General features: G+C 48.5%; 1 protein-coding gene across 2 annotated transcripts in view; it reads right to left on the reverse strand.

The window, feature by feature from the left end:
- Positions 1–351: 351 nt before the first annotated feature.
- crtc3 (CREB regulated transcription coactivator 3) overlaps positions 352–13151 on the reverse strand; it is a 104221-nt gene continuing 91421 nt past the window's right edge. For both annotated transcript variants that reach the window (XM_063071040.1, XM_063071039.1), the window contains 6 exons: positions 11408–11625; positions 9017–9309; positions 7552–7731; positions 6524–6607; positions 5360–5576; positions 352–2958 (listed from right to left, as the gene is read on the reverse strand). In XM_063071040.1, the coding sequence (XP_062927110.1) occupies positions 2750–2958; positions 5360–5576; positions 6524–6607; positions 7552–7731; positions 9017–9309; positions 11408–11625 (1201 nt within the window). In that variant the 3' untranslated portion in view covers positions 352–2749. The remainder of the gene's footprint in view (positions 2959–5359; positions 5577–6523; positions 6608–7551; positions 7732–9016; positions 9310–11407; positions 11626–13151) is intronic.

The raw sequence follows: 13151 nt of genomic DNA on the forward strand, positions 1-13151 counted from the left end.
CAATACTGTCCCACCTAGCCCAAGGACAGGCCCGGACTCTCGCCCAGCCTGTTCAGAGAGGGAGAGAGGGAAAAGAGTAGTGCACAGCATGGGAAGAGAGAGAAGGGGGAGGCAGCATGTGAGCACAAGAGCAAGATAGGAATGATAGTGAGAGTGCAAGAGAGGGTGGGGCGGGGATGAGAGGGCGGGGCGGATGAGGGCGAGGGGCAGGGACGAGGGCGAGGGGCAGGGACGAGAGCGAGGGGCAGGGACGAGAGGGCGGGGCGGATGAGGGCGAGGGGCGGGGACGAGAGCGAGGGGCGGGGACGAGAGGGAGGGGCGGATGAGGGCGGGGCGGATGAGGGCGGGGCGGATGAGGGCGAGGGGCGGGGACGAGAGCGAGGGGCGGGGACGAGGGCGAGGGGCGGGGACGAGGGCGAGGGGCGGGGACGAGGGCGAGGCTTGGTTGCACAATGGTAAAGAATGGCTCTGGTTATGAACTGGGAGATACAGTCTGCCTCTCCATTCTAAAAGCACTGAATGGGAACATTTGGTTCTTCGTTGCCAGGTGAGTGGACGGACAGATTTAGAGCTGGTGCTTGTCTGGCAGAGCAGTGAATGACCACAACAGTGTGAGCATTGCCGTCATTCCTGTAAACACAACCCGACTGGGCAGCGCAGCGCAACTGGAAAGTGGCCCTTCTGAGAACCATCCATCCTACCAACATTCTGAAAATAACAGGCTTCAAGAGACAGGTTGCAAAGACTACCAAGGCAAGCTTGTAATGAGCTTATTTTACAGAAGAGTAAACACATGGTGCCAAAGGCAGCGGGCTCCGGGAAGAGTTCCGTGCCCATGTGATGAAAGACATCACTCTCGAGCTCCACTTTGGGCCAAGGTTTGACGTAGAACAAAACATATGTAACAACACCCACAAATACTTCAAAAAATAGTTATTCAGTACTCCTATCGAAGGGATGTGTTGCTGCAGTCTGTAAATCGTGTTGGCACATCTCAAACACAAAGCCAAGGCAGCAGAATGACATTCAAGGTCTGTGGGAAAAGCTTCGATACTCTTTATACACTTTTGAATCATACTGTTGGCAAACATGCAGACTTCAACCTTCCTCAAACAAACTGGAAGCAGCTTTTAAGGCATTCAGACTCTTAACCTATACAGTATAGTGATTTAAAAATATAGAATATAGTTTTCCAACAATCTTGATATCAGTAATGCTGATATTTTATTTAAATTCCTCCCTATACAATCGAGGAATTATCTTGCAGTTAAAGAGATATAAATTTTATACACATCGTAAAGGGGAGTCAGTCCCCACTGACACACTTGCCAGAAGAATTGGAGTTACTCCTAATAATATTATTTTAAAATCATCCATTTCATAATTAAAAATAACATTGGAAACTCATTACCATGTAATCTGTAGGCATTTATTTGGGAGAACAAAACAGCTCCTCTCTCAAGGTTGTTGTTAACAAACCAGTGTTCAGTGACCTCCACTGGCTTCAGTTTCTAGCGTCTGCCCACTGGCTTCAATGCCCAGTGGTCACCCTATCAGTCTCCAGTGCTCAATGAGTGCCCATCTGAGGTCCAGCCGTCACTCTATGGCCCCAGTGTCCAGCAGTCTGGCCCGTATCCAGTGGTCACACTTTCTGGCCCCAGTACATAGTGGATACTCTCTGGCCCCAGTGTCCATTGGCAATCCTGCTGACCGTGGTATCCAACCATCCAGGGCCCAGTATCCATTGGTCAACCAGGGCTGGCCCAGTGTCCAGTGGCCACTTTCTCTGTCACCTTGTCCAGTCTGGCCCCAGTGTCCAGCCACTCTGGCCCCATGTACCATATGTCTCCCCTTCTGCTCCTACACAATCTCGATTAAGTGGCCCGGTCTCCAGTGGCCACTTTCTCTGTCACCTTGTCCACTCTGGCCCCATGTACCATATGTCTCCCCTTCTGCTCCTACACAATCTCGATTAAATGGCCCGGTCTCCAGTGGCCACTTTCTCTGTCACCTTGTCCAGTCTGGCCCCATGTACCGTATCTCCCCTTCTGCTCCTACACGATCTCAATTAATTTCCTTCAATCAATGGAAGGACCAAGTCCCCATTTGCAAAGGAAGCCAAGCAGCCAGTTGTGCCCGCAGTGTCAGACCCTCGCCTGCCGCAGGGCTGTTGGTGCCAGAACAGGCTCTGCGTTCTTTGTGGGCGAGGCTGTGCGGTGAATATTGAAAAGACATTGGTCAGGACGGGTTATTGTGTTCCAGAGTTAAACCGTCCTCACATTCTGACCAGGTTTCCAGCCCAGGACACTGTCCTCTTTCTCTCCTCACCCACAGACTCCGAGGCAGATGGAAGCCACCCAGCTGCACCCGGCGTGGGGATGGTATAGGTTGGCACACAGTCTCAAAGCCATGGCCAGCAGCGAATTCTACAGATTTCCATCAGTGGCTTAGGATGACGTAAATTTAGACAAACAGTTTACAGAACACTGATTTTTCTGGTGTTGATGTGCTGGGACTGGCCTTCTTCCAGACGACAATCAGTTTAAACAGAAATACATATCAACCGTAATCCAGATAAACATATGCATAAATGCACAGAGTTAAAAACCAAAACGGAAGCAATGGCTAGTGCTTTAACGATTAAAAAATTAAGTCGAGCTCCAAATGTGCCATTCTGTAAATGTTATTCTTCACTCTTTAGTGTCCAGAAATATTCTCACCCCATCCCACCAGAAGTAAGTTGCACCGATTAGATTCTGTCTGTCCTGAATGTGTCTTCGATCGACGGGTCGGCCAGAATGAGGTCAGGGTCAGTGAGCATGCTCAGTCCATCCAGGCTCAGCGGCTCGATCTTCAGCTCGTCATCCAACTGGAACTGGCTATCGGCGTCAAAAGTAGACTCCGGGACTCCAGCGAGAGCACTGCTGATGTCCTTGGACAAGCTTGGCAGAGAGTCCCCTAGGGTGCAACAGACTCAGAATGAAATAACATCTACTTTAACCAATTTTTACAGGAGCACCATTGAGAGTGTCCTGACCAGCTGCATCACCATCTGGTACAGGAATTGCAAGGCATCTGACTGCAAGTCCCTACGATGGATTGGGAGGAACACCAAGAGGATCATTGGGGTCTTTCTTCCACCAGTTAGACACATTTATCAGAAGCACTGTGGACGCAGGGCCCTTAGCGTTCTCAGTGATTCCCTCCATCCATCCAATAATTTCCTACCATTAGGCAGGAGGTACCATAGCATCAGGGCAAGGACTGTTAGGATGGGAAGCAGCTTCTTCCCCCAAGACAAAAGGCTACTGAACTTCCTGCCACCATCTAGGTCTCATCACATGTGAAGTGCCAACAGTGTTATACAGTCATTTTTTTTAAACTTGTGGTAATATTACCTTATGTTATGTGAGTTATGTACATGTTGATCTATTTATTTTTTGAGGTACAGCAGAGTTTAGGTTCTTCTGGCCCTTTCAGCCCTGTCACACACCAATCTCTGAATTTAACTCACCAACCGGAGTGGACTGTGGGAGGAAAGTAGAAAACCCTGAGGAAATCCACGCCATCATGGACAGAATGTACTAACTCCTTACAGGTAGTGGAAAACCCTGAGGAAATCCACGCCATCATGGACAGAATGTACTAACCCCTTACAGGTAGCGACGGGCACCTTGTTCCAGGGAATCGTTGTCTCTATTGACTGTGTACAGTTGAATGACAATAAGCTTGAACTTGACATTATCCAGAACATCCCACTTCTCATTACTACTATCAGAGAGGAGATACAGGAGCCCGAAGACCCACCAGCGACATTTCAGGAACTGTTTCTTTCCCTCTGGCATCAGATTTCTAAATGGACCATGAACCCACAACTACACTATTTTACTCTCTTTCTACAATATTCATTTTAAAATATATCATTGCAATTTATAGCAATTTTTATATATTGCGCTGTGCTGTAGCCACAAAACAACACATTTCACGACATACGCTATCTCAAGTGATGAAAACCCTGATTCTAATGCCCGGGGTCTCTGTGTGCTAGGCTGAAGATGTCATCATAATTGTTTTACAGCACAAGACTGGGGTTCAGTTCCCACCGTTGTCTGTAAGGAGTTTGTATGTTCTCCCCATGGCCACGTGGGCTTCCGCCGGGAGCTCTGGCTTCTTCCCACAGTCCGAAGGTGTACTGGTTGGTAGGGTTAATTGGTCACGTGGGTGTAATTGGATGGTGCAGGGCCTTTTGACGGAAAGGCTTATTGCTGTATTGTATCTCTAAATTAAAATTTTAAAAAATAACACAATTCTGCTGATCCTGATCTCCCTTCATGCATCACTCTCATCAATCCTGACCCCCAGCAGAAGTTCTAAGGATACAGGTCATTTTCGGATACCCTTGACCTCAGTCAGGACAGCACTGGCGAGAGGACATGTTACATGCAATGTTCATGGCTGAGGCCATTTGGTTCCTCTGCTTTTTTGCATCTCCATCTGTCTGAACCTTCTCTCCCATTTGGACAGCACTGTGGTGGCAGTGGGTAGAGCTTCTGTCTCACAGCTCCAAGGACCTGGGTTCGATCCTGACCTTGAGCGCTGCCTATGTGGGGTTTGCATGTTCTCTGTGATCACGTGGCTCCAATGTGCCAAAAGCCCTCTTTATGACCCTATCTACCTGTGATGCCACTTTCAAGTATTCCCAGATCTCTAACGCACTCCACAGTGTGAGTCCCACCCTGGTTTGTACACAGCTCACACATTAAAGTGCAACACCTAGTCAAGATCCTGCTACAAACTTTGATAACCTTCCTCGTGTGGGCTGGTAGGTCGATGGGCAGCTGTAAATGGACTCTGGTGTGTGATGGGCAGATTCTGGAAGGATGTTAGTGTGAATGTGGAGAGAATATAACTGGATGTGGTAGATTGGTGAAGGATAAGCACTCAATGTTCAGAATGTAGGACCCGTTTCTCAGGGTGGCACGGTTTAGTGTAACACTATTACAGTGCCAGTAATGCAGGTTCAATTCCCACTGCTGTCTGTTATACGTTTTCCCTGTGACTGCATGGGTTTCCTCTGGATGCTCTGGTTTCCTCCACATTCCAAAAAGACACGTGAGTTAATAGGGTAATTGGCCACGTGGGTCAGGAGGGTAATTGGCCACGTGGGTTAGGAGGGTAATTGGCCACGTGGGTTAATAGGGTAATTGGTCACGTGGGTCAGGAGGGTAATTGGCCACGTGGGTCAGGAGGGTAATTGGCCACGTGGGTGTAATTGGGTGATGTGGGCCAGAAGGGCCTGTTACCACACTGTATCTTTAAATAAAAAAATTGAACCTGACACCTGCTTCAGGCTGCTTACCTGTTAGCACGATGTTGGGGATGTTTCCAGTGCAGGTGGAGTATTGAAGGTTGGGTTTCAGCTGCGGCGACTGTTCCCGCAGATTTCCATGACTCCCGGTTGAGCCCCCTACGGTGGCCTGGGAGAAGTGAAGACTGGAGCCCAGGTTGTAGAGACTGCTGCTGCTGCTCATTGGCAAGCCACTGGGCAGCCGTTCCAACATGTTGAATTGGTTCAGCTGGGGGGGCGAAGGGAAATAGAGTCATAAAGCACTAAAGTACCAAAACAGGCCCTTTGGCCCATCTAGTCTGTACTGAAGTGTTATTCCAGCTAGTCCCCAACCTGCACCAGGATCATAACACTCAATGCACCTCCCATCCACACACTTATCCAAAATTCTCGCAAATGCTGAAATCAAACTTGCATCCACCATTTCTTCTGGCAGCTCATTATCCATTTGTACCACCCTCTGTGAAGAAGCTCCCCCTCAAACATTAACCAATGACCTCTACTTTTAGTGTCACCCAACCTCAGTGGAAAAAGCCTGCTTGCATTGACCCTGTGTGTACCCCTACATGCTCCTACACCTCAGGGAATAAAATCCTACACTATTCAACCTTTCCCTAAAACTCAGGTCCTGGCCACATCCTTGTAAGTTTTCTCTGTACTCTTTCAGTCTTATTGATATGTGGGTAGGTGACCAGAACTGTACACGATACTCTGGGTTAGGCTTCAACAAAATAACATTTCAACTCCTGTACTCACCACTGTGATTTATGAAGGCCAATGTGCTAAACGCTCTCTTTACCATCCTATCTACCTGTAACACCACTATCTAGGAATTATGGATCTGTATTCCCAGATCCCTCTGTTCTCCAGTACTCATTGTGTGAATCTTACCCTGGTGAAGGGAAGACCATATTCTACACTGAAACTTCAGAAAGATCAGCTAGAATGTGGTAGGTGGACACTGCTCACGAACCGACAGATGGGCAGATGTAAACACACACGAGCATCACTGGTACTGGTGAGGATGATGAATGAAGGACATCAAGCTGACTTCACACAGTGATCACTGAGAAATACCACTGTGTAAAACGATTAGCATACCATAACCCGATCATACTCTGATATCCCCAGACAGCTGCCGATCTCCATAGGTCTGCTGATGGCAAACCTCCATACCTGGTGTGACAGAGGCTTGGACTGACTGCCCAGCAACTGCTGCTCAAAGTACGCATCACTGAAGAAATTGTCCACGGTGTCATTCTATCAAATGAAATATAGAGGGTCAGCATCAAACCATAGGTAATATTCAACCGATCCATTGCAATCTTCACATTGTCTTGCTTTAGGTAGGAACGTTGGCAGAACTGATTGCTGACAACGTGAAATTCTTACTCAAGGTTAAATCTACTTGGCTATCTACCGTGGCTGCCATGTTAGCGTGACACTTTCACAGCTCAGGGCGTCAGAGTTCTGAGGTCAATTCTAACAGCATCTGTAGAGTCTGTACACCCTCCCTGTGAATGCGAGGGTTTCCTCCCACAATCCAAAGTAGTCCACTCAGTAAGCTAACTGGTCATTGTAAATAGTCCTGTGACTAGACTGAGGTTAATGGGGTAATGGGGGGGGGTGGGGAAGGGGAGATAAACTCCCACTACCTACCTATTAAATGCTTCCAATGGTGTGCATCTCAAACAGCCTCTGACAACCACCTCTGGCTCCTGGCCATCACGTGTGGCTTAGCTACTAAGCCTGGTGGAACCTTTTCTACTCACAGGAGAAGGGACAAAGGCAGGTTACCGGCGCCTTAAAACAAGGCGCTTCGAGCAGATGAGGCTTGTCAGCCACGGTTGACAAGAAGAGAGAAAACTCTGACCTCAAACCTCTGCTGCCTTGTGGCTATACCCACTAATGGGGAAGGCTTTGGGAGTAAACCCTGAGGAAAAATCCAGAGCTGGAGTTCCTAAGGGGGTCCTACGTTGAGTTCAACACTGACTGGTAATTCCTGTGACACCGCGTGGAGAAGGGGAGCCTGCTACTCTCCATAATTGTACTGCCCTGGCTTGTGTTTCTTGTGGGCAGCCAGGACGCAACCTCCATGATTGATCTTGACCAACGGAGGGCTTCGGGCCTCGGCAGCAATAACCAGATCACAAAAGCCGATGGAATAAAAGAGCTTAATAATTAGATAATATGTGAACACTTACGTTGGGAGAGTGTAGCTGCGGCGGCAATGGTTGAGGGAGCTGATGAACAGGAGAGATTGACGACTGTTGCTGTGTTTGGTGCATTAGCTGCTGGGCCTGCTGCATGGACTGGAGGTGCAGGTAGTGTGGATAAGGTGGCAGATGTTCCATTGCCATATTGCTGGTATCCAAGGCAACCCCCTGCAAAACCAAGCCCAGAGTCACACTGTGTGCTGAGGGTGGATTCTTCCCCCCAGTCTCAAACTGAAGGCTCTTTTAATCTCTGCCCCTTCCTCAACCACCTGATGGCGCTTGAAGAGAGGCCCATGTTTCCACAGATTTATTTCCGACCTTAGCGGGGTGAAACGGCAGCGAAGCTGTTTTTGTAATGCTTTGCAGAGCCAGCAACCCGGGTTCAATCCCACTGCTCTCTGTACGTTCCCCGTGACCACGTGGGTTTTTTCTGGCTGCTCCGGTTCCCTCCCACATTCCAAATACATGCTTACGTACACTGCAGGAAAAACTGGTTTCCTCCGCACACACAAACGCAGGTTCAAATTCATTCAGCGTCAGTGTATCACATGTGCATGAAAACATAAAGGAAGAGCTGGGTGTCGGCACACATTCCAGTGCCAACAAAACATGCCCACAATGCTTGGCAACAAAACAAACCCCTTTCCTCCCTCTCACCCACCAAACAAGGCAGATTAGATATTAACCTGTCATATAAACCACAATACCAAGTCCACCCTCCTCTTCGACGAGCTCCCCATCCAGAGATGCCCCACAGTTATCAGGAGCAGGAAGCCAGCGATATACATACACATTCAGCCAGCTGTGAATCTCTGGAATTCTCTTCTCAATAAAAGGCCTGGATAGAGAGGATATGGAGAGGACAGTTCCTACATTGGGAGAGTCAAGGACCAGCCTCAGAATACAAGGATATCCCTTTAGGACAGAGATGAGAAGGATTTTTTTTTTTTAGCAGGAAGGTGGTGAATTTCTGGAATTCTCTGCCACAGATGCTATGGAGACCAGGTCACTGGTATATTTAAAGCAGAGTTGATGATAGGTTCTTAATTATTAAGGGCATCAAAGGTTACAGGGAGAAGGCAGGAGAATGGGGTTGAGAGGGAAAATAAATCGGCCATGATCAAATGGTGGAGTAGCCCAATGGCCTAATTGTGCTCCGATGTCTTATGGTCTTATGCAGTACATTCAAGTGATTTTTGCACAAAAGAAACTGCGAGATCAGGGACTTGGTGAAGTGAATGAGGCAGACTCCACCTTGCTGACAGCTGGAGAACCTCTGACACCTGCACACTCTCCTATTTCTGAGAGTCTTACTAAAAGTGACCATGCCAACTCACATCTGACGGACTTTGAACTCACTCAGCCCATCTTATGTGAGACATTGCACTGTTACACTGGGACTGTGCAGCTTCTCGACAAAATACAACCCACACCGAAGAGAGGTTACACTCACTTGTGCAATGGACGACAGCGTCGGTGACATTGTTGGTGAGAACTGCTTGTTCAGAGACCTTCGAGACTCCATCCCAGGTGAGAGGGTCAGTGGACTGACTGGCGTCTGCCGGCGGCGGGGGGAGCTGTTCAGTGTGGTTGGGATAGACGGGTTGCTTAGCGACGGCCGTAGAGAGGACTGGATAGGGGTATTGCCGAGGGAGTGGTTGCTCAAAGGAGAGGGCACCATGGAATTGTTGAGTGAAGCCTGTATGGATGGGTTACTCAGCGAGCTGTGCAAAGACGATGACAGACCTAGGCATGGACAGAAAACACACAGCGGATTTAACATTCCACTTAGATGAGGATTACAGTTTCAATATACATTTCCACAGCATCTTTACTTCACTACTTTTTTACATAGGATCATTGGCAAAGAATAGCACTGGGACACAGCTGGAGATGACAAAACACCTGGTTAAGGAGTGAGATTACAAGAAGAACGAGGTTGGGAGACCAAATCCACACTATTTGGTACTGAGAAGAATCTAGCAGGTTTGACTGTGTGGGACAAGTGTGCCAATTCCGTTCCTGTCTCAGCCTGGACTGGCTCATTCAATTGTGGTGATGTTCAACCATGACAGACATACAACACTATGGTACAGAAACAAGCCCTCCAGCTCATCTAGTCCATGTTGAACTGTTAATCTGCCTAGTCCCATCATCTTGCACCTAGATCATCGCCCTCCGTACTCCTCCCATCCAAACTTCTCTTAAATGTTGAAGTTGAACCTAGATCCACCACTTCCGCTGGCAGCTAGTTCCACACTCTCACCATCCTGAGTGAAGTTGTTCCCTCTCATGTTCCCCTTAAATATTTTACTTTTCACTCTTAACCTATGACCTCTAGTTCGAGCCTCACCCAACCTCAGGGAAGATGCCTGCTTACATTTACCCTTTTCAGTACATCGACGACTACATTGGTGCTGCTTCCTGCACCCATGCTGAGCTCGTCAATTTCATCGACTTTAACTTCCACCCAGCCCTCAAGTTCACTTGGTCTATCTCGAACACTTCTCTCCCCTTTCTCGATGTCTCGGTCTCCATCTCTGGAGACAGACTGTCCACTGACATCTTCTACAAGCCCACTGACTCTCATAACTACCTCGACTATACCTCTTCCCACCCCGCCACATGCAAAAAATGCCATTCCCTATTCCCAGTTCCTCCCTCTCCGCCGCATCTGCTCCCAGGATGAGGCTTTCCGTTCCAGGACATCTCAAATGTCCTCTTTCTTTAAGGATCGTGGTTTCCCTTCTACCGTCATCAATGATGCCCTCACCCACATCTCCTCCATTTCCCGCACTTCGGCCCTCACCCCATCCTCCCGCAACCACAACAGGGACAGAGTTCCCCTTGCCCTCACCTACCACCTCACCAGCCTCCGGATCCAGCACATTATCCTCCGCAACTTCCGCCACCTTCAACAGGGCCCCACCACTATTCACATCTTTCTCTCTCCAGCCCTCTCCGCTTTCCACAGGGATCGGTCCCTCCCCACAGATCTCCCACCCGACACTTATCCCTGTAAGTGTAAGTGCTACACCTGTCCCTACACCTCCTCTCTTGCCACCATTCAGGGCCCCAAACAGTCCTTCCAAGTGAGGCAACACTTCACTTGTGAGTCTGCTGGGGTCATCTATTGCATCCGGTGCTCCCAGTGCGGCCTCCTCTACATCGGTGAAACCCGACGCAGATTGGGGGACCGCTTCGTCGAGCACCTCTGCTCCGTCCGCCAAAACAGACAGGATCTCCCGGTAGCCACCCACTTCAACTCTGCTTCCCATTTCCATTCAGATATGTCCACACATGGCCTCCTTTACTGCCATGATGAGGCCAAACTCAGGTTGGAGGAGTAACACCTCATATACTGTCTAGGTAGTCTCCAGCCCCCTGGTATGAACATCGAATTCTCCAACTTCCGGTAATTTCCTCCCCCTCCCTTCCTCTATCCCTATTTCACTCTGCCCCCTCCCCCAGCTGCCTATCACCTCCCTCATGGTTCCGCCTCCTGCTACTACTCATTGTTTTCCTGCCTATCACCTCCCTGCTTCCCCTCCCCCACCCCGTTGTCTTTCAAACTACTGGTTTTTCAACTGAACCTACCAGCCTTCTCCTTTCAACCCTCCCCCACCTTCTTTCTTCAGTCCTGACGAAGGGTTCCGGCCCGAAACGTCGACTCATCGTTTCCACTGATGCTGCCCGACCTGCTGAGTTCCTCCAGCGTGTTGTGGGTGTTGCTTTGATCCCAGCATCTGCAGATTATTTTTTGTTTGCATTTACCCTATCTATGCTCCTCATAATTTTGTATACAACTGTCAAATCTCCTCTCATTTTTCTAGACTGCCCTCACCTTGGGAACTGCTAATGCCCAGGTGTGTCATGGTGGCCGCCAGGTTGCCGGTGCTGCTGCCGCCACTGATGTTGGGGAAGGAGCCATCCTCGGGGTCCAGGGGAGTCGGAAGAGGCGATGGGAAGTGGAGATTCGTGAGGTCGGGTAGAGAGCCTCCTGTGTTCAGTGACCCTTGGAAATGCGACAACCCGGCATTCTGATCCGGGGAAGGATAGATACTGAGAAACAGGAAACAAAAAATGTTCAGTTCAAAACAGAATGTTGGAAATATCTGAGATCTGAATCACTGATTCAGCAAAGCATCCATCTAACATCTTGACCTTTTGTACAATATGAGCAATATCTTGCTCATATTGTCCATATAGCAAGATCCAGTGTCACCAGCAAAACACAGAGTTCACCATATGAGACAGAACTAGTGATGCAGCAGAGCACAACTCATTGTGATTTTTGAAGAGTTTGATATCACTGCAACTACTTACTTATTATTTAAAGATTCAGCAGAATAGCAGGCCTTTCCAGCCTAGTGAGCCCGCACTGCCCAATTAACCAACCAACACACAAGTCTTTGGCATGTCAGAGGAAACCTGACCACCTGGTCACGGGGAGAACGTACAAACTCACTGCAGACAATGGTAGGAATTGAACCCCGACCTTACAGGCGGGTGCTGTAAAGTGATTGCAGTAACTGCTATGCTGCATAAACTAAATAATATAAGAATGAATATAATTAGAACAAAAATAAAAGTCTATTGTAGAGCAAAGCAGTTAAAATGGACATAATGTGGATGCCACGGCAGTGTAGCTTTTAGTACAACACTTTTCCAACTCGGGGCATTGGGAGTTCAGAAGTTCAGTGCTGGCGTCCTCTGTAAGGAGCCTCTGTATGCCCTCCCCATGGAACGTATGGATTTTCCCATGGTGATCCGGTTTCCTCCCACAAGTCCAAAGGTATATGGGGTCAGTTAACTGGTCATTGTAAATTGTCCTGTGACTAGGTTAGTGTTAAGATTGGGGTTGTCGAAAGGCCGGAAGGGCATACTCCGTGTTACATCTCTAAATAAGTAAAAAACAAATAATAAATACATACTGAGGTAGTAATTAGTGTTGTGTAGGTTGGTTCAAGAACTGAAAGATTGAAGGGAATTAAGTAGTGGGGGGACAGTAAGAGGGAATTCCAGAGTAGCTGAGGACACCACTGCCAACAGTGAAGATTAAATTTGAAGTGCACAGGAGGTGAGAAATAGAGTTCAGAAACTGCAAGCAGATACAGAGTGGAGGGGACCACACAGATGAGAAGTGGTAAGACCACTGAAAAAGCTGCTGTAAGTGTGGGTCCTTCCCTTATGGGAACCAAGTGTGGGTCAGTGGGAACAGGGAGCAGGATGGAATGTGGTCAGGAAAGTGTTGGAACAGGCAGACTGGGGGAAGAGGAAGCACAGTCATGCGATGGAAGGAGGACAGAGTGTGGATTACACGGCTCCGTGGATAGAAGTGGACAGACCACGAACATGAGAAAATCTGCGGATAATGGAAGTCCAAAGCAACACACACAAGATGTCTGAGGAACTCGGGTCAGTCAGCATTTACGGAGAAGAGTAAACAGTCGAGGTTTCGGGCCGAGACTCTTCTTCAGGAAGTGGACTGATAATGGGTTTGGAACACACTCACCCCCATGTGGAAAGACTGGCATTCATGTTGTTTCAACCTTAGAGCTGAGTTACCTCATGGTAGTATAGTGGTA

Source organism: Mobula hypostoma, chromosome 18 (genome assembly GCF_963921235.1).
Source record: "Mobula hypostoma chromosome 18, sMobHyp1.1, whole genome shotgun sequence".
Classification (NCBI taxonomy): Eukaryota; Metazoa; Chordata; class Chondrichthyes; order Myliobatiformes; family Myliobatidae; genus Mobula; species Mobula hypostoma.